Here is a 25,310-nt window from a genome sequence, read left to right on the forward strand (position 1 = left end):
CTCCAAATCAACGGGAAGAAAAGAGCGAGGCCAGCTGGACCGAACCGTCAGCAACAAAAAGCAATTACAGCGCATGAAATGCTATGTGACGGATCACAACGTGTGGGGCCCACCGGCAATAACCACGAGCATGTGATTATACATTTTCCTGCACTCACGGTGATCAATAATGGCGGCTGAGAGAAAACACCACAGCTGTGTTGGATAATTAGCCCCAGGTAAAAAAAAATATCCATAAGAACAACGTGACATCTCGAGTAATGTTTGGGTCAACCTGCAGAGCAATTAGCCACAACTTGGGCCTCCATCATGCAGTGGCATGCATACGACACACACACACACACACACACACACACACACACACTGCATTTTCAGCTTTGCTTTCAGTTTTCAGATTTAGCCGTGCAGTAGAATCGAGTGTGCACAGATGATTGTCTGTAGTTATTCTCAGGAACGTGATTGTGTGACGTGACTTCAGCAGCAGACTCTGGTTGTCTGAGAGGGAGGGCAGCAGCTGTATGCAGCGGGACACCAGCACACAGGAAGTCACGATGCTGAAACACTTCAAAACACTGGTCGAGATTAGAATTGTTTTTATTATGTGGCTCAGATTTAAAGTACAACTACTACAACTCTGTAATAAACTCTTCAACCACTTAGAGGCACCAAGAGACCAACTAATTCCATAGCATGTATTGCAGCTTATATGGCAGCGCTAAGGCATGGGGGGGGGCAGCATGGTGAATTCTCCCAGTGCTCCTGATGGTCTAAATATCATAATGGTTTGTACACCCAGAGTGGCTCACACTTCTTTCCTGGTGTGGATTCTTTCCAGTGGATGAGATATTTTGCACCACCTGACTGGCCAATGAGAGAGCATCAAAAAGGTTATGGTTCGGCTAAGTCTCCAGGAAATGAATGGAAGTCAATGTAATGTTCTTTAAGTAATAAAAAATTACTGTGTGTGTGTGTTGCCTTTGGGGGCCACTCATCAAACTTCCTGGGGCCAGCACGCGCCGGATTCAAATCCATGTCTTTTATCATTGTATTTCATCTCTCGGCCATCGCTTCACTTTCATGTTTGAGCAAACACACACTAAACACACTAAAATCAAACGGGCAATTAAATGCGATGATCGCAGCGCAGACGGGATCTTAAAACGGCCAACATGCTGAAGTGTGCAGCGCTAACAGCAGCAGGTCGCTGACTGATCTCCTGGCCAGCGAAGTCAAATCCACATTTAATTATCAACCACAGTGAGTGGAAACTAGAAGATGCTCACACTTAAATAAACGCTGTCGGAGTGAGCAGCATTTGTAACAGTGTATTAAGTGTCAAATAGGTGAATGAAATGCAGGATCAGAATGGCCACCTAGCGCTGTTAGCGGCATGTAGAGAGACTTCAACAGAATCAATCGTCCATGAAGTTTAACACATTGAGTTTGGATAAAACCAAAGCTAATGGAAGTGCACTCTTATTTTATGTTTATCCAATACCATTACATACAATATATTGTTCTATTTAGCTGGATGAAGATCACATAAATCATCTGTCCAACAGTTCAATTTTCCCTCAGTGCACAGACGCTCTACTACTGCTAATTGATTAGCACCCTGCTTGCAAATGGATCATGTATAAAGTTGTCTGCTGCCTGCTCTGACACTCTTCCATTACTCAGTAGTTGTCCTGCAGTACGACATGCTGAGCAGGAGCAATTCTCTACATGAAAAAAATCACCTGAAGTAGAGATGACTGGCACAGGTGACGTGACGTCTGGAAAATCTGGTTTTAAATGCGGCCGTGGAGCCGATGCAGTCAAACTGGTGCACAGGCCGCATGTTTTCCCACCCTGTCGGGATTCATTAGGTTCTTCTCTGGGTTTAAAGCAATGTGTTTTGTTGAGCCCCGAAACCTTTATTCATATTGTTCACTCTGCTATTGCAAGGCTGTCGGGCCACAGCGGATCTGCTGCAGAGACTCATTTCAGAGAATTCATATGGACAAAAGGAGACATTCACGGAAACCAAAAGCTGCATTTTGCCTGAGACTGTGCAGTGATGTGATGGTTGAACTGAGTTCTTCACACAGCGGCACACCGTTGCATGTTTAGTGCAAGTTATAATATAAAGCATCTTCACTTCTTTCTTCCTTTGACAACACGTTTGAATTGAATCAGACTTTCTGAGCCTGTTAGAGGATATCTGCACCTTTCTGACAGATCAAATGACTTCTAAAGCTTCAACTTCCCTCCTCCTCTCAATCTTCCCTGCAGCCACTGTTGTTGTTCTGGATTCTTGTAGCTATTTCTGTTTTCCACATCTTATGTTTACTTCCACATCCCACTGGCTTGGTGTGTAAATAAATTAGCACCTGCAGAGAGTAAATTTATGCAGTGCTAATATTCAACTGTGCTGCTATTTTGGGCAAGTTCATCTTTGTGTCTCCCTTTGAAGACAAACTCTGCAGTGTAAAAATAGGATGTCTTTGTAAGGCTCAAAAGAGTTTCTTTCTGAGATCCCAGAAATAAAAATTAAGAAGCTTCACAAAAAACAGACGATGTGGAGAGCAAACCCAGGATTAGCTGCCTTGATGTGAAAACAAGTGCACTTTCACAGGAGCTTCAGACTCTGCTCAGCTTTTAGCCCTCGTGTACAAGGACTCTAAAAATGATGGCATGTGTTGCTCTATAATGTCTGCAGGGGGCGCTCAGCCTACACACAGCTTTGCACAGGTAAATCTACTGCAGCTCTCTGGCTTGGGATGTGAAGTCACGTCAAACTGCACTGAGATTATTGAGACACAGTTCATCAAGTGGACTATTTTTTTGAAAAAATAACTGAAGCAGAGAAAAGCGAACAAGCCCGCAGTCTCTGGGAAAACAGCCAAACAGATCGACTTTGCAAGCAGGTTTTTACAACCCGTATTATATTGTTTGTTAAGTGGCGACCTCTAGTGGCTTTAGTAGCTATAACGGGGGTAGAGGAGGAATAAGGTGAGGTAGTATAAAGAACAAGAAAGTCTGCATGTGGTTGACGTGGGGTGGATGGACTGTATGTGGAATGACTTTCACCCAGGAGACCGCTGCTCGTGCCCCATGTGAAATGCAAAGTAACAAAAAGTCAGTGTGCGAGTCAGAAGCCATGTTTTCTTCTATCATCAAGAGAATTTTGAAAGGAGGAGCTTTTAAATGTCGCAAAAAGACGAGAAAAGAAGGTGAACTAGGCACGTTTCTGTCAACTGATTTGGAGTGAATAGACTAGGATACACAGCATAGTTTCACCAGAAGGTGGCAGAATAAGATACGCAAAACGTGGCTGTAATAAAAAGAGTAGAAGAACAAGAATGTTGAAAACCGGACACAACTTGTCGCCTTAAACAGCAGAGAGAAAAATGGAAAGAAGTTGTTTCGTTTTCGTCTTTCATGGCAGCTAGAATCAGCCATGTTTCCTGCTGTCTGGAGACGTAGATAATGAAGATGAAGAGCGTTATGGGAATAACTGGGAAGACGACGGCAGTGGAGTCAGCTTCCTCTTCTTCTTCTTTGGGTTTTTTAGCAGCAACGCCTGATCAGTCATGTGATTTATGTTCGCTACGTCAGAACTTTTTCAGCAAAGCTGTTTCCTTCTCACATTTAGCCTTTAGCACTTCTTCAAAAAAGACAAAAAACAGGTGAAAAGCACAAAAACTTTTTAGCAAAAGTGAGTTTTCGAGTTTTGGCATTTCCATCCAGCTCACAGCGCACAAAAAAACACCATGATGGTAATACGACTACAGAATCGACCTCTCCAGTTGTTTAGATACGAGGACATGCTGTTTGAACATCGTTATATTCTTTTGCCTCACCAGTCTATGAAAAATACACGGCACTGTTTCATCTTCAGTGTTAATATGTTGTTTCATTTGAAGACAAACGGTACAATCGGAGATGTCTTTGTGAGATGTGACACAGCTCAGATTCAAAGGAGCTTCTTCAGAAACAAAGACGAATGCAGTTAATATAGGTGTATTATTAGTTTCTGTATGTCTGTGTGAATGTTTCAGAGAGGGCACAGCTCCACTCGTGGTCCGTTCATTGTGTGTGTTTGGACTCTCACAGCTGTTTTATTTCTCTGACTTTCATTACTGTTGGTTAAAGAGAAGGAGACGAATATGTGTGTGCCACATGCTCTTATGGTTTTCTCTGGTTTTACACACTAAACAAAGCTGGAAATGTCTTAAGAACAAATGATGAAGCGTGTGAGTTCAGATCACTTGTGGACGGAAGATACTGGATGAGTCTCTGACCAAAACAACACTGATAACAACTCTTGACTCAAGTACATCCTGGTATCCTGACAGTGTCCTAACATCCATCTGGACCTACTTTTTAAAAAGAAGATAGCTATACCTGCAGCTATAGTTGCAGTTAAAGCATTTGTTCGCATATAATTACCTTAAAGCAAACCTGAGATTCACACAGCCTCCATTGGATTCAGTGTGATAATCCAGTAGAAATCTTAATTTATTCAAATGGCTTTAGGAAGACATTCATGATTTACCTTTATTCATTTTTGATAAACAGGAGGTAGTCGCACAGCAAGGGCACCTGGAGTTCAGAGACTTTGTACAAATCTTTTCATTAAATCCAGTCAGCCACAAAGCAGCCGATATCTGAGTCATCAATTAAATAAATAAAAACTGTTGTTGTACGTCAGTGTACATTTTGAGTACAAGGACAGCCGCCTATGTAGAAGGAAATAATCAGTATACAAACATGCAGCCCAGGGAAACAAACCTTTCAATATGAATATATTTTGCAGTATTGTGTGTTCTGTGCTACCAGTGATTGGACATCTGTGTGTGGAGTTACCTTCAAAGAAAGTTTCCCTCCCATTGCTCTGTTTATCTGCAGACGGTTCAGGGAGCGTACAGATAAGATTTTGCATTATTGATGCACTCCGCTAGATTGTCATCAATAGCCACTGCCATCATCGCGACCAGAGAGCCCACTAACCTTAATGTACGAGCTGATGCACACGGACGTTGATTGCAATTGACACACGCTGAGCTGCAGTGCTGACTGGCAAGCGACCAAAGAGCTGCTGTCTCGTCTGTTGCTGCGACGCAGAAAATAGAACAGCTGGAGCAGAAGCAGTCACTCGCTGTAGTCCACAAACAGATTTGGGTTTGCAGTGATGCTGTTACAGTATCTGCACATTTTTGGTACATTTACTCTGTTATTTGTCAGTGTGGTTTGTGGGGGAAATAATCTTTGGCAAATAACATTTCTCATGTATGATTGTATGATTATTGAGTCTGCATTACTGAGACTTAGGTTGAAGGTCTGCAGAGTCCAAACCCCTCATTAGGCTATAGGTGAAATATGTCAGCACAGAACAGCCAGCAGGGAGCTTCTTGTCAAGTCACATGTCAATGGCTGCAATGAAAAAAGCTGAAAACCACAAAATCACTGCACAAAAAAGGTCCCAATGAAATGTGCTTTCATTAGCACCACAGTTAGCATATTTAATGGATTATCTACGGTATGTCGTCATTTATTAACTGAGCCAAGACAAACTACAGCAAAAAATTCCAGGACTTCAACAATACCCATGCAAACCAGAGCAAAGCTGCTATTTACACTTTCAGCGCAAAATCTGGGTCAGTTGCAAATCCGTTCTAAGCTAAGGATGATCTGGCGGCTCGCTGAAGTTTCTCTTGTCCTCAAATCCAGGCAATGCATCCAGCTGCCACAGCCGGTCCCTTGGTACCTGCTGGAATGTGACTGCAGCACAGAGAGCTGAGGAGGTGGATCGAAACAGCGCTACCTCATGCAACATAGACAATGAACTCCCAGATTCTGCAAAAAAATAAGAAAATGAAAGAGCATTTTACGATGAATGAGGATCTTTTGCTTGATGGCGTCACTAAAGAATAAAGAATGACTCAGCAGTGGTTACTGAGCTGAGTAGGAAATGATCCAGGAATGGGATGAGTTCTCTAATCTCTAATCTCAGTGTGTGTGTGCGCACACGTGTGTGTGTTTATTCTTGTGCAGTTCTATAGTATAGTACTTTATACTGTATGTCTATGTAAGAAGTATTGTCAATAGAAGTTTGTATGGTGCAACAGGACGAGGACCTGAATGGAGACGCTTTGGCAGAGCAGGTCAAAGAAAAGGGGAGAGGAGCAGGAGAAGGAGAAACAAAGTCAGGGGTGGAGGCAGGCAGGTCGAAACACATGCAGCAGAGATCAGGCAGAGAATCAGGTGGACAATATGACAAACTGGCAAAGGGAACCGGCTGGTCAGCTGCTTATATACACCGAGGGACTGATGAGATGATGAGAGGCAGATGTGTCGGCAGGTGGCGATGATTTGGGAATGTGAGCGGGTGGATGTGGGTGTCAGGTGGAGAATGACAGGTCTGGGAAGTTGCTCAGAAATGCATGGTGGTCCTGGGGGAAGCGGCTGAAGGCTGAGAAACAAGTGAGGCAGCTGTCTGCCAGTCTGACGAATGATGAATAAACTAGATTTGTGGGGGGACTATTTTCAGCCGTGGATGAATACAGTGCTCTGGTGAGTTTTTACGACTGGCAGGATGTTGTTATGCTCTCCGTCACCTGGACCTCCGTTGGCGTAACAGGAAGTTGAGATCCTGACTTCATTCTTACTTTGGTTTCAGCTTTGTGCATCCATGCAACAGTCTCCATGACAACTGAGCAGCTCGAGAGATGAGGTGTGCTGAAGCTGCCGTTGTCAAGGTCAAGCATGAACTTGCTCCACAGGGCCCATGTTAATTATAATGAAGGAACATGTGACTAAGTGCAACAGTGTGGTTCAAGGCAATACTTGTTAGGAGAATAAACCTGCTGAGCTTCCTGTTACACTGGTGGCCCAGCTCCATCATCACTGTTTTTTTCTCATTTAATGTCTTAAATTTCCCTTTGCTTCAGATCATAACAGATCATCAGCAGAACAACAGATGCATTCTTTACAAAGCTGGCCTCCATTTGCAAATTACTTCTCATTATAGTGGAAATACACGCCTTTGTTTACATTGTAATTCTGCTGCTTATATAGCATCAATGCAAAAATGCACCTTTTCCCATATGTTATAATCATCTGCGGTTCAGTCATTTGCAGCTGAACACTGACACGGGTTTCGCATCTATGCACGTCAAGCCTCTTCTGAGTCAGTGTGTGACTTTGTGCATTTTTTAAGAGAATGTAGCACATTTACTGCACAACTTGTGAATCCACTCGCAATCGTTACATATTTTCACATCACGGTGCACATTTTTTTTCACTTGCAATTGCATTCAACAATGAAGCATCTTTGACCAGAGGTACAAAGTAATTAGTGTGACAATTAGTGCAGAAAATAGAAATTTGCATGCATGTTGAAGGGTCATAGACATGCACAGACAGTTGACTGTGATCAAAATCAAATATATATTATAATTATGTTGCATTGTATTGTCTATACAGGAAAATAAATGACTGGGTTACTGTTTGCGCCATTTACGTAAATATCACTTAGACTCAAAACTGAGTTACAGATGTGCATAGAAACATGGACAGAAAACAGACTGCTGTGGATTTACTGCAGAGTACTGACACACATTTTATAGAGATTTATTTTAAATGCATTAAGATGTTTACAACTCTGTGTCTGTGGACATTGTCTCAATCTCCTTCTTCCCCTGACACACACATACACAAACACACAGAGTAAAATCATAAATATTGCATCTTTCCAGCCCTTATGGGAATATCATAAAGATGTTGACATTCACCCGCCTACCATCTGCGATTTTCACCTCTTAGAAAGAACTTGGATGGTGATGAACTGCTCCGTTCTTGGCGAGGGAACATAACAAACTGGAGGATCAAAGGGGTTTGGGATTGTGCCAAGATGAACTATGATATGTGTTTGAGCTGAAGCGAGCTTCATGTTGGATCTAATTCATGGCAAGCCCTGAGAAACTAACCGCAGTCATTAGGCAGTCAGGCTCAAGGAAAAATCAAAACAAACTTTCTTCCAGCTTAAATCGTACTGAAAGAGCAACCAGGCTGAAGAGCAGTGTGTCACTCGGCTTCAGCTCTGGAGACATCCAGCATGAAGGAGGATTGTTGCTGGGTATCAAACCTGCAGCAAAATGTATTCAGGTCATCAGCCAGTTGATGGTTCTCAGCTGTGTGTGGGGGGATGGTCTCCTGTAGCTGGTAATGTCCTGCAGTTTCTTCTTCATCTTCTCCTTCTTTTTCATATGTGTGTGTGTGTGTGTGTGTGTGTGTGTGTGTGTGTGTGTGTGTGTAGTGTATCTAATTATTCATATTTTCTTCATGTACAATTCAAAATCCACTGTGAAAATGAGCCTTCTTCTTCTTCACAAGGCAATATTTTTTATTCTCTTTTATAAATTATGTACATAGTCTCTATATTTCATTTTATTTTGTATCTTTTTATTGTCTATTTGTTTTACTTGCGCTCATCTTATCTTATCTCATCTTATCTTATCTTATCTTATCTTATCTGTGCTCCACACTGACAAAAGTGAAGTTTAATAGTGGATCACATCTATGTGGCATTATAAAAATTCAACAGGAACCTCTTTTTTTCCCAGATTGTCAGCAATCATTTATGCATGTGAAATAGTCAAATCTGACTGAATTACACTTAAAAATATTTCCAGAAATAATGACAACATGAAACCCTGGACAGGATTTTTACTTCTACTTCCTTTTTTTCTTTTGGCTCTGTGCTGGTATTGAAGTGCAGATGGTTACTGTCTGAATGGATCATTGTGATGGCAAATCAAACCTTGCACTCGGCACAGAGAACATGATGAACGCTGGATCTGCAATGTGTCCAAAAAAAAGAAGTTAAAAGCAACATCATCTGCTCTTGGCAGTATTTTTGAGCCACTATTCATATTTGAAACTCTGCACTTCAGGACAACATGAAGTTTCCTCTGAGAAAAACTGTCAGTGCATCATGACGGGGAGAGCATGGGTTTGAAGTAGTGAGTGTGATTGGCCATGATTGGTACAGCTTCTGAAACCAAGATTGGAACGATAAGATTATTAGATTTGATTGACGCAAACGATTTCAAGATGCAATCACAGCAGCAGGTGCAATCAGCTCCACACGGGTGAAGTCTCAGTGATGCACCAATCGATAACACTCCAACAAAAATGGTCCGGTTACATTAGCAAAGGCCACACGATCCAATCCATTAAAACATTTAGTCCAGAACACTATAATAATCCACAGAAAGCTGTTTTGTCATTTCAAATTAGCCAGCAGACGTCTTAATCTTCCATGTTTTCTCATAACTCCAGTAAGCATGTGCGTGTTGGTTTGAAAATGGCTGCTGCACTCTGACCAATTAGTAAATAATTTCATGACATGTCAACAGCTAATGAAGAAAGGACGTTGTTCTCTTCTTTTACTGAAGCTTCGTACAACTAAAGAAATTCCAAAAACAAGGCTTTGCTGCTTCAGCTGCAATCTTACAGCCAAAACAAGGAATTCAGGTCAAACAGGGATACACAGGTTTTGAAATGCTAAATATAGTAAATGACCTCAATATAAAGATATATAGTCTAAATATGATTATAGATGGCATAAATATAGATTGCTTGAATATAGATGTTTATTTAGATAAATATAGTAAATGCCCATTTTTGACAGACATACCGTAAACGTAAAATATTTCAGTTTTTTTATTGAACTTGGACCAGGATAAGGCCTCATGCTGTGGTCCCATTGTGTTTCCCAGGTAATAAGTCCCACATATAGTCATCTGCAGGCATCTACTTGCAAAGAAAATATCCAGGTGGAATTAAAAATCCTTCTACTTCAGTGTGTTCAACCTTCTGTTATTCAATGCCAGTAGCACAGCGCTGGGGATAAAAGTTTCCAATTTTTTACATAGCAACCATGTATGTACTCCAAATGGTTCAAGAACAACTTTTCACTTTGCTTTGGGTCTGCCTTGGATAGGCATTTTAGGCTCGTTCTGCAGGAATTTACAGGAAGCGAGCTCACCAATCGGCAAAAGTAGATGAAAGCCCTGAGAAAGAGAAAAGGTCAAAGGAGAAGTTGCTCAGGGTTTTTTTTTTGTTAATTCAAAAGAAAAAGTTTCAATTAAAACACCCCAAAATTATGGAAATGTTGAGGTATGAACTTGGATTAGAAGAACTTAACTCAGGCTGTTAAATGGAGCTGTGGTGGTTGCAGTACAGTAATGCATGCAAACACAGGAAGAACAAAACATTTTCCTTGCATCTTATTATGAATAGAAAATAAACGTGTATCTGTTTGACCGCCCTTCCTTCCCTTCTCTTCTATCCTTTCACTCCAAAGCCACCAGGAAGTGTCTCAGAAAAGGAAACAGCTGCAGTGGAAGCCTTAACCAATCAGCAGGGAGCACAATTGAGTTAAAGGGAGGAGAGGTCAACCAATACAATCGGATGAATCGATAATATCTGTTAACACAGCTTCCAAACCTTTAAGCTTCCCCTGGTGTGTTGTTGAAAAGTCAATGGATGGAAGTAAATGATTAGATTTTACTGTGTGCAAAAAGGGGTCATGTGTGTCCTAAGTGATGATGGATGGATTATCTGGAAAAGTGTTGCTGTTGTGTTCTGTCTCTATTTAGAATCTGTTGATTTCTATTGAATCATTTGGGCCAAGAAACATCAGCACAGCTGGAACGAGCTGCTGTTCTTCATTCACTATAACTCGTGATGGAAGAAGCATTCAGATCCTTTACTGACGTAAACACAGTGAAAGCACTTTCTATTATATCTGATGTTTGCTGATTACTCTTACTGCTGCATTAATGTTGCATTTTACTGCTGTAGATGTTTCAGGTTGAGCTCATTTGAACTACTTTCCATGCTTTTATCTGGTTAAATCTACAGCTACGAATCATATTCTTTAAGATCATCATGTATGTTTGTAGCGTGGTTGTCCACGTATCTCTAAAAACGTTTGATGAGCTCAGAAAAACAGCCTGTTTTCAGCTTTGTGACAGCGTGTTTTCCATCTGATTCAAGAGGCTTTTTAAAGAGTTTATTAAGCTGCAGAAAGAGGAGAATTTTCTCAAGACATGAAGGAAAACTTCATCCTTCAGTTTATTAACAGATCTGGAGATACGTGGTTGTCACTGGACAGCAGGGGAATGAAAATTGTAATATTAAAAGTAACAGTAACTAAAGCTGTCAGACAAATGTAGTGGAGTAAACAAGTGCATTTGCCCCTGAGATAAAGTTGCATAAAATAGGAATACTCAAGTACAAATACCTCGAATTTGTACTTGAGTCACATTCCACCACTGATTGGAAAATATTGTGTGTCTGCGTATCTCTTCTTCGCATATATTAAGTTCAGACATCCAGAATCAAGCGTGAGTAAAACCTGGGTCAACACTCACTGATCGCTTACATCATCGTTTGCGGCCTGCAGCTGGGATTTGAGATTCTGGTATTTCCCGGGAATTCTAGCCAAAATCTGCACCTGTTTCCTGTGAAAAATAGCCGCAGGATCCTGGCGCCTGCGTGTTGGTATACTGACTGTCAACAGAATGAAAGACTGGTGAGAAAAACCACCAGACGACTGGCATAGCAACAGTGTGGCCTTAAAATGCTGTTATTAAAGTGGCATAGCTGAATCTAAGTGATTTAGTGGCGAGATGTTTCTTCCGCTCGCTTTTCATGCTAAAACGGCAGCTTACACTCCAACTGTGCGGTTAAACATTGATTAGAACGACTGAACGACGTGAAGAGGGGAATCTGCGAACGAAAACTCTGGAGGCAGTTCAACAAGTGGCAACAAGCCATCCACAAATCAGTGCAGAGCGGCAGTCAACAAGTGGACGCTGAGTGCAGATAATCGCCCCGACATTACAACCAAACACCCACGAACAGTTCTCCTCCCCCTCCAAGCACAGAAACTACATGCACAAATGGCTGCACTGTCCTTTTTGTTGTCACTCCATGTGGTAATAGCCTCCTGTCCGACCGCCAATATTCTGAAAAGCAGAGGTTGGAGTTTGTTCTTTAACCTCAAACATCGAGTCCTTTGAAGAGGATTTTTTGTCCTACTTCGACGAAAATAAATAAGAAAAAAAGAACATGAGAAATTTAGGATAAACAGTTCAATTTCTTTTACGGTTAGTTAGAAATCCTGTAAATCCTGCAAAAAGACATATTCCAGGTAAGTATGACTTCATGATCTGGAATAAAAAATGTTAAATACTAGTGCTATGAAGAAATCATTTCTAAAAGCAAGTTTGTTACATGTTTGTCATATAATGTGTTAATCCAAACCCACTTAGCACAAATGGGTTTTAAAGCTACGATAATGAAAGATGCAGCACCTCAATTCAGTTGATTTGCCAGTGAAGTGAAGGTGAAGCAAGGCAGTAAAGCCTCTCACTTCATCCGCTCTTCCAAAAAGTCAGTCGTGCATTCAGTCTCATTAAACTCAAAGATCAAAGCGGCACTTTCCCAGTAAGTGAAGCGTAGCAGTTTTCAGAGGCAGACATAAAAACAACCCTCATCATCCTCTTAATTACTACATGTTATTTTTCTTCTGTATTGGGATATTAAAGACGTGTTTTAGGAAGCGTTTTCCCTCACCGCTCCTCTAAAAAAAAGCTTCTGTGAACTGCTCTCCACATTTCAACATTTGTTTGGTTGTTCTGATTGACTAGCGTGAGAAAAAAATAATGCAAATATTCCCTCTCCCTCTTCGAAATGCTCACCACGGAGACGTACATGTACACAAAGTGATCTGCAGAGTGCTGTAAATTGAGGGCTCCCAGCGGGGAAACACTGGAGGGGGAGCGTTCATTGAAAGAGTGAGGCGAGTCACGAGGCTGCTTCACAAAGCTAAACGCTGAGATACTTCACAGCAGAAAAGCTACAGAAATCACAAATGTATATTAGAGCTGCTCTTCGGTATTGTCGTTGACAGCTGACTCTATTCTCTACCTTGCAGGCAGGTAGGAATCAACCACACGTCTGTGGAGAACATCCACGGACGTCTCAATGAAATGGTTGTTCATAAACCTGCAATTAACCCTCCATTGTAGACAGTCTGAGAGGCGGCTCAGGACTAGTTTACAGCTCTAAAATCCAGTCCACAGAGAGGGAAGATGTCCTCGTAGTCCTCTTATTGTAATGTTTGACTCATTCATGTGTCTGAGGAATTCTGTCTCAGGATTTTTAAACTGTTAAACCACTGCTTCGCATTCCTCTGATCCGCTCCGTTAGACTATATCGCAACAGGGATCCTGCTCTCAAGATGCTTTAATTATTGAGGATGTGACCCGAGCGTCATCTTGGATAACAACCGTCTGGGTTTGTCGTGCACCGATTAGTTCAAGTCTGAGATGAACGGCTCATTTTATAGATAAATTGTAGAATTTGTAGAAGGAGAGGAGAAGAAGGAGAAGTAAGATAAGGGACTGTGGGACTGGACTGGGTGGTTTCATCAGAAACATATTTTATCCCTAAACCCTTCAGTGCTTTTATACTGTAAACCAAAAATAGTATCAGTCCATTCTCTGACACGCAAGGAGGTCTAAGAGCTGCAACAACCGCAAAACTGAGCAATGCTGCTTGCAAGTGGTAACTTCAGTCATTGCAGAATTCTGCATTACTGCTACAGCTTCGTTTACAGTGGAATCAGCATGAGGTGCACACGTTTATGCACAATTTAAAGTCATGGAAATCATGATTGATCGCGTGGATTATTTTACATCACACTCAAGGATTTATCAATCAATTTTGGCTTCACAAAACCACCAGCTGGCAACTGATGCCCTATAACCTAAATCTGGCGCCCTTCGATTCTGCATAATATCTGAATATTGCAGTGTTTGAAGAAGGTTTTGAAGCTTTTCCAAAGCTTCAGGTCTTTTTTTGTTGTAGAAAAAGCCATTCAGTAACCAGCAGTGATTTTCTACATGTGGATTTCTTCCTTTTCAAGTGCAGAACAGGTTTGAGAACACTTCTGCTTAGAACTTTAGGGCCCATGTTGTTTTTCACAGCGGAAGAAGAGGCCACCGCGCCATCTGTCGTCATGTTGGAGCTCCGATTCTTACACACATCAAATATAAATATACATAATGTAACGGTGCTAATCTGCCTGAAACCATATTCATTTTTCAGCATTTTGGCTCATAAAAACATTTTAGAGGAATAAACCATTTGTTTATATATGTCAAACACTTACATGGGTGTAGATATCTGTGTGGAATCACAGGGGCATGAACACGGACCCAGGATTTTAGGGATTATGTATGAAACTTGAATTAATGAGATTTATTATAACTGGGTTTGAGTCTGTTTAGCTGAAGAAGGAGGAGAGTTTTCTCAAGACATAAAGGAACACTTCATCCTTCGGTTTGGCAAAAACATTCAACACCAACACATTTTGGAGATACGTGGTTTTCACTGGACAGGATGGGGATGAAAAATAATCTAAGCAATATGAAAATGAACAAAGTAAAGCTGTCAGGCAAATGCAGTGGAGTAAAAAGTTTGCCTCTAAGATGTTGTGCATTGGAGGTATAAAATTGTATAAGTACAAGTACCCTGAATTGGTGCTTACAGTATTTATTACAACATGCTTTTATTGTTGCCCTTAGATATTAAAACCAGATTGTGAAACTTAAAAATGAATGTATGCAATATTTCCCCAAAAGATGAAAAGAGGCATTTTATTTCTAACCTGAGGGAAACCGGATGGCAGCCTTTAAACCGAAGCTTCATAAAAGAGACGTGAACCTAAAAGAAGTTTCACACAGCAGGTGTAACATTGAGAAGAGACGTTTGAAGTTAGCAAACTACAAAAGTTCTGAAAAGCAAAAAAATACTCCCACATTTACCGTCATTAAAATGAAAGAGCTTTGGAGGCTTTGGAGCCTCACCCTTAACGCTGGGGACGACCTAAAGCTTGGGAACAGCAGGAAAGATGAAGTGAGAGTGCAGATTCATAACAGCTAAAAAAAAAAAAAAAAAAACATCTAAAATCATCCAAATAGTGGAGGCACATTATAGTTCTTCCTGTGGTGCCGAGCCATTTTTCATAATGGAGTAAAAACACGTATGTAGTCAACAACATCAAAGAAAATGGAGAGATCAAAAAGGATTAAAATACAGAAAGCCGTGACTGGCAGGCAGTGGAGGATCATTAGTGATCCTCAGCACTGCCGAGTCACTTAGACCAGATTCAGTTCTACAAAAATGCTGCTTTTAATCAGATAAAGGAAACATTTTCTAAATCCTTCTGGTATGGACGAGAATTAAAGGACAAATCTATATTTCCAGGTTTCTCAGAACATGACTAACATACTTGACCCTTCAGAGATTTTGGTGTTAAATCAGGCTAAAAGAAAGAGCTCAGGATAGCAAATGTTTTAAATCTTAAGGCAAAATCTCTTAAAGGTGCAGAGAATTTCCTCTCTGTCGTTGTGACGTGTTGTAATGGTTGCATTAACTGTCAGTCAGTCTTGTTATGAGTAGATAACAATATCCAATTTAATTGCTCTTTCATTTTCTAAACCTGATTTTGTCTCAGAGTGATGAAAAAGCTTGTTTTAAAATCTAATTGTGGTGATTTCCACATTTTTGGCAAAATAGTTCATCTCCACATTCAGAGTAGGGTTCTCACTGTTGTGGTGGGGTTTATAATTCAGTTAGTGAGATTAAAAAGGACCTTGGAGTAAAAAGATTTCTACAAGAATGATGTGGAGTCTTTTTTTCCTTCTCTGATTTTTATCATGAACATTTCCGGTTCTTTCTTATTCTTTTCTGCTCTGCGGGATCATTTTCTCTATACTCACTGGACCAGGGTAAATTTTTGGGTTTGAACTTTCTTTTTCTGAATGAAGTAGGACTAACTGAATCAAGAATAGAGTGGCAGTATAGAATATTATTATGTTTTTATGCTAGATATTGCTTAGTAGATTAATTTAATTTCCATGGGATGTTATTGGAATTGTATTGTATTGTATTGCACTGCGGCACAATTGCCTCTTGGATTGTTGCTTTAATTTAAAATGTTGCTCCAGGTGATGTGTAACACAGATTCTGTAGTTCCCCCTTCATCCAGTTGGGGGCAGCAACGCCTGCAATCGCAGCAACTGGAATTAGGCGACACAGAAGAAGAAGCTGCTGCTGTAAGTGCTACAGCTAGGCATCATCATGCCTGCTGCTGTGATTATGGAGGAAAATTTTGATAAGTTATTAGAGCAGTGTGAAGCTCAAGAGCTCGAGGTAAGCGTTGAATCGCAATACTCATTCTTTTTTTGTGCCTTTAACAAAAGTTGTCTTTCAGGCTTTCTGTCGTTGAAGGGCTTGGTAATGGTGTTTCTGACAGTTAGCTCATGGCCAGTTTAGGCTAACGTTATGTGTAAGAAGCTAGCCTGCATTCAAGTTTACTCTTAGACACTGATAAATTAACTTACGTTACGAGTTAGCTCATAAACCAGCCAGTTCCATGATAACAATGCTGAAAACGTGCCTATATTCAAACGGAAACGGCAAAGCTGGCATTACTCGGATTTTACTGCTGCTATAAGAAAGTAGCTAGTTGGCTAACTTAGATAGCTAGAGATTTAATCGTTATGTTGGAAAACATTGCTTCAGCTCACACTTCTGTATTGTATTCTTAAGATCTCTATTGCTGGCTTTAGTGTGTGGCGTCAGGTAACCTTAGGACCGGATATTTACCTTCATAATTACACTGATATGGTAAGGTAAGGAACCAGTGCTATAATGTTAGCAGAAGCTAAGGACAATAATAACACCTCTGACCGGACAAATGGTGCTGAATGTCGGAGTTAATTACAGTCTGCAGCTACTGTCTAGTAGCGACTAATCTTTAAAATATGCATCACGGATTGTTTAGGGGTGTAACGATAGCTTGGTTTTCTGCTTATATTTAGCTTCCAGCTTTAATATCACACCTGCATTCATTTCTAACAGGCTCCAGGGGGCATTGCAACACCTCAAGTCTACGCTCAGTTGCTGGCGCTCTATTTACTTCATAATGACATGTAAGTCATCTCTGTGTTTGTGTTCAGGAGCTGGCAGGGTTTTTGTTTTTAATTACGTTTGGGTGCATGGACTCATTTTCAGCTTTTTGCTTTATTCATAACATACTGTGCATATTCTTTGCAGTCTTTAAAGGAATACAAAACAAAGCAGTTGCGATGTCCATTTCCTCTTCAGCTCTCTGTGCTGTGACTTTTTGCAGCAATATCATAGTATATTACACATGTAATGACAGCGAAAGACAACATATCCAAAAGCAAAACTCTGATTGTCATTATCAGTTATAGTATTAAAGTACTATACCTACATTTGGCTTTGTAATAAATATGTGACAGGAGGCACCTGAAGTCTGTTCAGTCATTTCTGCAAACCCTGTGTTTTATTGCAGCCTGCCCCTGTGACTGTATTCTGTATGTTGTCTTGCTTTTTATTGTGGATCCAACAGGAATAATGCCAGGTATCTATGGAAACGGACTCCCCAAGCAATAAAATCGGTAAGCCTGTTTAAACATATGTAGACACTGGTAAGGAAGTACTACAGAAACTCTTTGCAGTCTGATATATGTGATTGTCCTGCTTATGCTTGCTGCTTGAGGAGTTACCATATTTACCTATTTCCAACTTTTAAATTGTGTTCACAAAAACATGTAATGGTAATTATAACTGATACTTGACAGTAATTCATAAACAATCTGAAGCGCAAACATAGGGGAATGTCTGACATCAGCTTAAGTCTGTTAATCATGTTGAAAACACATTAAATGCACACCTTTTTACCTCTCCACAACCACCTCTGCCCATTATAAAAACAAAGCTCAAGCATAGAAACATAACAGCAGGTGTCTTAATGGATAAATGCAGGCAATTCATTTCCATGGAGAAAAATATAACATCCCTGTCTTCTGTCCCACAGGACAACAGGGGTGCTTTTGTTTTGCTTGTGGCTGTCAAGTGTACAATAAGAAATGGAATAAACAATGATGAATAATAATCACATCATACATCTTTGTCAAATGCTTAGATGAGGCCTGAGGTTCTCAGATTATACAAGTCTCATGTTACGTAAACATCATACAATCTGGTGTTTTTACGTTTTTACGGACAGGACAGTTGGACAAATGGAACCACTGTGAGTCAGTGTCCAAAGTATTTGGGTGTGACTGCTCTTTATAGTAGCATGAAGACCACAGCCTCGTCATGCTGAACGTTTTTGAAATGTTTTTCCACTTCTTGTGTACAGGCAAACCCTGAATTGACAGCTATTTGGGCTGTTGGCCAACGCATTTGGCAGCGAGACTTTCCAGGGATCTACACCGCCATCGCAGCTTACCAGTGGTCAGAGAACATCCTTCCGGTTATGGAGGCCCTTCGAGGTAACAACAAAAGTCACGTCTAATCCGACATTTCACTCTTAATTACTTTACATGTCATTTAGCTTTTTAGATTATGAAAACACTTATAAACGTTTATGTGCTTTACCCATTTGGCTCTGGTGAAAAATGCCCTCTGCATGACATAGAAGCACGATCAGCAGAGGGCACCAGCTGAACACAGTTTTAGTTATGATGCAACCCAGGAGTCATAACATGTTGGAAATAATGAGACTGAATTCTTTTTTATTTCGAGCAGTGTTACATACAAGTATCACGAAGCTAGTTCAGGTGGTTCCAACTCAGTAAGAAATCAGTTTACATGCTCACATACTTAAACTGACTGATACTCTCTCATAATGTAGTCGAATATGTAAATGTTTCTGTTGTGTCTTGCTCCAACATTAACTGCGTCGTTTTGAGAAACATTTCTATATGAAATTATTGTTCTCGTGCTCACAGTCATTGGGGCATCTGTATCATGTGATGTTTCCTTCTGTCAGAGTTTAAGAATAGCTTCTCCCTCCTGTTTACGGTCCTTTTTGTTGATCTGCTATAGATGTTGACATACTGTTATGTCATAGGACACTTGTGCAATCATTGATGATTATGTCTTGGTGAACCTGGTAAATGTGTGAAATACAGTGTGTTTTGTGTCGTAATGTTTAGGTTATATGAATAGCAAACTAGGTAAATAATTACAAATCAATCGGGATAAAATGGTCAAAACAACACAGGAGTCACAGGATGTTGACATTGACTTGTTTACCTATTAGATTGAGCTCCCTCTCTCAGCCAGTCCTGTCACATGGACCGTGGCTGTCTCTGCTCAGTCCACCACTTCTGTCACTGCAAGAAGGTACACAGTTCCCACTGGGACATGTGACACATGCAGCACTGGGGAGGAGGGGGCCATTTCTGTGAAAAGATCCCAAGGCAGCAAGCAGGCAGGAATGTGTGCTTTGGTTGGTGGGACGGATCGGATGTCACCAGCTGTGAGGGGCTGGTATAAAGGACAGAGCTGCTAGCTCTGAGCCGGAATAGATATCAGCATTTCACATGTAAGAGCACATGTAAGTTTGCGAGTCTGACCTTGATTTTAGTAACTTTTTGAAACCAGCCGAGAGAGGGTGAAAACTTTACTGGTCTACCTGTAGGAGAGACTTTTTCATTATGGATGTCCAGAGGACAGGATCTATGGTTCGTCCCCCGAGCCCCATGGATAGCCTCGAGAAGCAGCTGAGCTGCCCCATCTGCCTGGACATGTTCACCAAACCTGTGGTCATCCTGCCCTGCCAACACAACTTGTGTCGTAGTTGTGCCAGTGACCTCTACGACTCGCGCAACCCATACCGCTTTTCTGGTGGCGTCTTCCGCTGCCCTACCTGCCGGTTTGAGGTTGTGCTTGACCGCCATGGTGTGCATGGGCTCCAGCGCAACCTGTTGGTAGAAAATATTATCGACATCTATAAGCAGCAGCAAGAAGGCAGCGGCAGTGGAAACACAGAAACCACCTTGAAGCCTAAAGAATCCAAAGAACCAGTGTGCCAAGAACATGAAGATGAGAAAATCAACATCTACTGTGTGACCTGCCAGGTACCCACCTGCTCTATGTGCAAAGTGTTTGGCCAGCATAAAGACTGTGAGGTGGCACCTTTAGCAAGTGTTTATCAGGCCCAGAAGGGTGAACTCAGTAATGCTATCGATACTCTGGTGGCCAGCAATGGCCGCCTGCAGGCTCTGCTCAACCAGATGGAAGACGCCTGCCGTGCTGTGCAGGAGAATGCTCAGCGTGCTAAACAAGGGCTAGCTGAACGCTTTGACCTGTTATATGCTGTCCTGGAGGAGCGCAAGACCATTCTACTGGAGCAGATTGGTAAAGAGCAAGATGAAAAAGTGGCAGCTCTGCGGGCGCTGGCTCAACGTTACGGTGAACGACTGCAGGCCAGTTCAGAGCTCACAGATACGGCTGTGAGGGCGCTGGAGCAGGGTGGTGCTGCTGAGTTTCTGTTGGCCTCCAAGGGCCTCATCACGCAGACCAAAGATGCAGCTAAAGGCTCACTGGGGGAAGAGAGGCCAGAGCCAGGCTTCGAGAAGATGGACCACTTCACTTTGTCAACAGAGCATGTTGAGGCCGTCCTGTCAAAAATGGACTTTGGAGTGGCTGATGATGATGAATTTGAGGATGCAGAAGAAGAGGAGGAGGAGGAGGAGGAAGAGGAGGAGGAATAATGAAAATTGAAGTGGTTCGGACTAGTAGGAAATTCTGTAATGTGTGCTGTTGAAGGTTTTTGACCCACGTGTTTATGTCAGGGACTCTGCATTTGTTGTTGAAAGGAGTATGAGGTGACGGTGGATTTGGGCTAAAATGGCTTGGCCTTACTTTCAGTGCAATATTTAATTTCAATGTCGTATTCATACTTTTTCTTAACTTTTTTTTATACTTTTGTACTTCAAAGCCATTTGAATGGAAAAAAAGGGTCTAGATAAATGTAAATATAGAATGTCTGAAGATTGATTTCACATCGTTTTCCTCATAAGTTGCTTATGGAAATGTTTTTCTCACTTTGTCTAAGTTTGTGTCTAAGAATTGGTGATCAGCTGATCTGCCTGTAATCACCAAGTCTGTCTTTAATGGAAAGTGGAATAAAGCTGCATGAAGTTGAGCATCCATTTGCTTAATTCCTCAATGAAAACATGAAGTTTATGTGAAGGGAGCATACAACGGAAGAGAATATACCCAGAATTATTTTGGTTTTATAGCTTTTCTTTGGAGTACCTCCATTAAAATGATCCCCAGTCTGATGCTGCTCTTAACTTGGCAATAGGCCGCATTTAAAAATAAAAGCCCTTGCCATGTCCTGTCTGCTTTGCCTTTGCTGGTGAGAAGTGGGGGCTATTTTTAAGAGGTGAGAGGGTGAGAAATGATAGCGGCCCTGGAATAGACTGTCAGGGAAGGACAGGCCAGGTCCTGTTTCTCCTCCATAAAACTCCCGTCCGCCCACTCATGGACGTCTTGCTCAGCAGCTCCGACCGAACTCCAGAGTCAGGAGGGCAAACTAAGAAAGTCTGGTCCAGTTGCCACACGAGTCATTTCCTAACGGTCAAGAGGCCAGTGGTAAAAATACATGTCTGCCTGGGGACTGGGTTACAAAAAGCCCCTTGACATGACCTGCTTGGTTGTGTTGGGAACATTTGCTGAGAGACCTCATTTCTTTTCTAATATGCATCCAGTCAGGTGCAAGAAAGTTGTTCCAACACAAGAAGCGGTTTAATGACGCGTGATAAATGGTTCACATTTAACAGATGGGAGTTTTATACTGACTAGAGAGGGAAAAACAACTCAGTCAGTTTCCTCTGTAGTCATGCGTCGATGGTGAGACAGCACAATGGCAAAACAATAGTATTTAATCCACATTTCTCTGTAACCACACCATTAAAAGAGCCTGCTGTAATCATTGTGTCTGAAGAAGAACTGCGTTACTCTACAACCATAACTTTGATCAAAACCATAACAAAATAAAAATTAAGTGCCTTCAGACAGTTCATACATAAACACTGCTTTGACGTAGTTTTCCAAGTTAAATTTTGTAGCCCTTCCACCTCTTTTAGACAAGTACAATAACAGAGAGGACAGGAAGCCTCTTGGACGGCAGAATGGGAAAGCGCTCTTGACAAATCTCCAGCCTTCCCCTCACAGCTGTCTTTTCTCATCCCGCTTGTTATTGTTACTGCAGCTAGCTGCTTCAACAGGCTGGGGGCTGACTGTTGGTACACATGAACCGTTGCTAGGCTATAAAAAACCGAAGGCCACAACCCTGAGGCTTTTACATGATAGCTGCAGGAGCAGCAGCAGATACGTGTATGTTGTTCTAGGCTGTTCTGAGGCCCGTCACTCTTTAAGTTATCTCCACACACTGCAGCACAATGTCAAGTCAGACTAGATAAATGGGGCAGCTTTGACATTTTGGAAGGCGAAGTTTGGCCTGCTGCTACAGACTTCAGTGGTTTGTAGTTTAAGCCCTGCCCAGCATATAATGTCATGATTCATCTTTAAGTACGCCTCATTTAACAAGATCTATTGTTAAGTATTCTTGCTTGTGGAACATCTTAATTTCTTATTTATTCCAAATGCACCATTTGATTTAAAACAAATCCAGATGCTAACAGCAACTAAAGGCAGACAACCCAGACTTTTTTGTCCAGAATAGCTGAATTTTATTAAAGTCCTGCGCCAGTTTGTGTGAGTTGTTAAGTTGTTTGTGACTGTGGGCTTGTTTGGGCTGAGGAGGAGATGGAGTGGTGAGAGGAAGCAACGTCATCAATGCAAACACACAGAATTACCAAAACCAGAACAGGAATAACATGAAATAAATGCAGACCTCAAGCATTCCTTTGACATTTTAACAGCACACTCACCTGCGGGAGTTAATGACCACAGCAGAGGACTGTTTGTTTGTTAGTTTTGTGGCTTAGAAAACGCTGCCTGTCACTCTTAATTAATCGTTATTCACAGTACAGAACCTCCAGTGCTGCTGCAGACTTGTTTAAATGGACTGGTTTAAACAGAGCTCTTCAATACCATGTAAAAAAATGCACAACACGCTGTCAGGTCACAGTAAGCTGCTGTTGTCCTTGTGCTGTATGCACTCTGAGGAGAACCAGAGCACACTTTAAGCATGTATGCACTCAGCTTGCACCTATCTGATATTAATGTCTCTGTGGTTCATGCATCCTTCACAGAGAGCACGCGGCAAAGGGCGTACAGTCTAGTGGCTCAGGCATACACTTCCATCACGGCAGAAGATTTCGCCGCCTTTGTGGGATACTCTGTGGAAGAGGCAGTAAAAGGTAAGCTTGTTCACGACCTCTTTTAGGGAACGTTTATGTAAAACGTTTTTAGTTCTAAAAACTGCTTTACTGTTGCAGTACTTCTACATAGGTGTATGTTAATTTCCACTAGATTACCCTTTATGTATTTACTGCTGAAGGTATTTTCCTCTTCTTTCTCACCTCTGTCTTTGTGTGAAGGTGTGGTGAGCCAGGGCTGGCAGGCGGACCCCGCTACCCGGATGGTGATGCCCAAAAAGCCAGGTAGGTGGCAGTATTGCTCTTTGTATTTGTTCCCATCATCAAGCCGCTGTTCTGTTGCCCAAACGGTTTTCCCCACAAGAGTAATCCTACACCCACCGTTCTGCTACTCTTCCTCCTAGATTTTATTAGGGAGAGAAAAATGTACTGAGAACAGGGATTTCATCTCCAGAGAATCTCTCTTTGACTTGCTAATCTCCCTTTTCTAGTGTCCATATTTCCAGAACCTCCCTCATCCATTTCCTCTCTTTTCTCCGCCCATGCTTCTTTATTTTGTCACATTTTTAATCACATCATCACACGTCCTCAAGCAGAGACATTCATGCATTGATCCGTCTTGTAAGAGCAACCGACTGATTTATGCAAACAGTCGGAGGGGGAGGTTGCGGTCCGCCCTTTTCTCTGTAATCATCAGACGTTGCTGCAGAAGCATCTGCTGCACACGTGTCCTGCACAACACGCTAACCCGCTCACCATTAATCCTCGCATGCCTGCCTTTTTTCCCCTTCCACAGCGCCGCTGGGACTTAATGGCACTTTGGTAATTTGGGTTGTAGTAGAGTGGATCTCGCACAGGAAATCATTCTGGTCGGGATAAATGTGAAGTGTTGTAATGATCTCCAGGCTGAACGTCTCACAGTCGCATGGGGAGACTCTCTAGGTAGCGTTGTTAAACAGGTCGGGGGAGAGGCAGTGAGGTCAGATGTCGACAGTGCGGTTGACTTGAAACCAGCGGCGTGCTGAGCCTGTCTGAGTTGGAACACGTGGGATTTACCCGCCGAGCTAAAACTGGGGAGATGTTAGAAGATCGATAGCATTTGGCACAATGAGGAATCCCCTCTGACTCAACTTCTCCTCCTCCGCGTCTTTCTCCTCTCTCTCGACAGATCCTCCCCCCGTCTCGTTGGTTCCAAATGAGCAGCAGTTGGCCAGACTCACTGACTACGTGGCTTTCCTCGAGAACTGATAACCCACCACAGCCACTGCCACCCCCTTTTTTTTGCTTGCTTGGTACAGAGGGAGGACACAAGTTCGGATAGACTCTTCTTCCTTCCTGCAAAGACCCACTCCCTGATAAAGACGTACCAAAAACACACCCATCATCCTGCATGAATGCTGCAAGCTCTTCTCCAAGACCTGCCTATTTATGTTCATTGACTCATTTAGCTTCCCTCGTTAGTTCATGTGCTGAAAATTGGCCATCTTTCACTCACAATGTTGTATTATACTATTTTCTGTTCCCTTCCTCTCTGCACCCCAGCTGATGTACAAATTTGGGTCTGATTTTGAAGGAGGGTAATACAGGAATTATGTTTCCCACGACTGTCGGTATGTTTTTATTGCTAACCTAACAAACCCTTCCCTCATGATAGAAACACACAAACTCGTATGTACAGTACGTCCACTCTGTCACCATGAAACAGGCTGTCAGGTAACAGAAGTCTTGGCATGCATGCATCAACGTTTGGATTTCAGACCTCATATTTTGAAGTTAATGTTTGACTGGTGAATAAATATTTTGCTGTTTCTAATGCAGTGTTTGTTATTTCTTTTATTTCAGACTTTCATTTCAGGTTGGTCTTCAGGGGCCAAACAGTGTTTGTCACATGAAACTAAGTTTTTCTGTGGCCTGGCATTAACAATTCACATACATGAGGAAGAACTTAATGTACACATATATATATTCCACATGTATACCTTAAATGGTATGAACTGCTCTGGATAATCAAAGGCTGTGACATCACCGATTCAGTCCACAAACTTTCATGTCTGTTGCCTGATTAAACCCACC

At 41.8% G+C, this 25,310-nt stretch overlaps 2 protein-coding genes across 2 annotated transcripts; both read left to right on the top strand.

The window, feature by feature from the left end:
- The first annotated feature begins 16,154 nt into the window (after window positions 1–16,154).
- Window positions 16,155–25,050, top strand: cops8 (COP9 signalosome subunit 8). Its single transcript, XM_041951219.1, has 7 exons — window positions 16,155–16,278; window positions 16,990–17,060; window positions 17,504–17,552; window positions 18,299–18,431; window positions 23,172–23,279; window positions 23,460–23,522; window positions 24,406–25,050. Exons 1-7 carry the CDS (start codon window positions 16,207–16,209, stop codon window positions 24,483–24,485), a joined length of 576 nt encoding a protein of 191 aa, XP_041807153.1. The 5' UTR covers window positions 16,155–16,206; the 3' UTR covers window positions 24,486–25,050.
- trim63b (tripartite motif containing 63b) lies at window positions 18,445–22,208 on the top strand. Its single transcript, XM_041951218.1, has one exon. The coding sequence runs from the start codon at window positions 19,602–19,604 to the stop codon at window positions 20,658–20,660; it is 1,059 nt and encodes a 352-aa protein (XP_041807152.1). The 5' UTR covers window positions 18,445–19,601; the 3' UTR covers window positions 20,661–22,208.
- Window positions 25,051–25,310: the final 260 nt, after the last annotated feature.

This window comes from Chelmon rostratus, chromosome 13 (genome assembly GCF_017976325.1).
Source record: "Chelmon rostratus isolate fCheRos1 chromosome 13, fCheRos1.pri, whole genome shotgun sequence".
Lineage (NCBI taxonomy): Eukaryota > Metazoa > Chordata > Actinopteri > Chaetodontiformes > Chaetodontidae > Chelmon > Chelmon rostratus.

Coding starts and splice junctions, on each gene's coding strand:
- trim63b (XM_041951218.1), top strand. CDS start 19,602: ATGGATGTCCAGAGGACAGGATCTATGGTTCGTCCCCCGAGCCCCATG.
- cops8 (XM_041951219.1), top strand. CDS start 16,207: ATGCCTGCTGCTGTGATTATGGAGGAAAATTTTGATAAGTTATTAGAG. Junction 16,279..16,989: donor GTGAAGCTCAAGAGCTCGAG/GTAAGCGTTGAA, acceptor CATTTCTAACAG/GCTCCAGGGGGCATTGCAAC. Junction 18,432..23,171: donor GGTTATGGAGGCCCTTCGAG/GTAACAACAAAA, acceptor CATCCTTCACAG/AGAGCACGCGGCAAAGGGCG.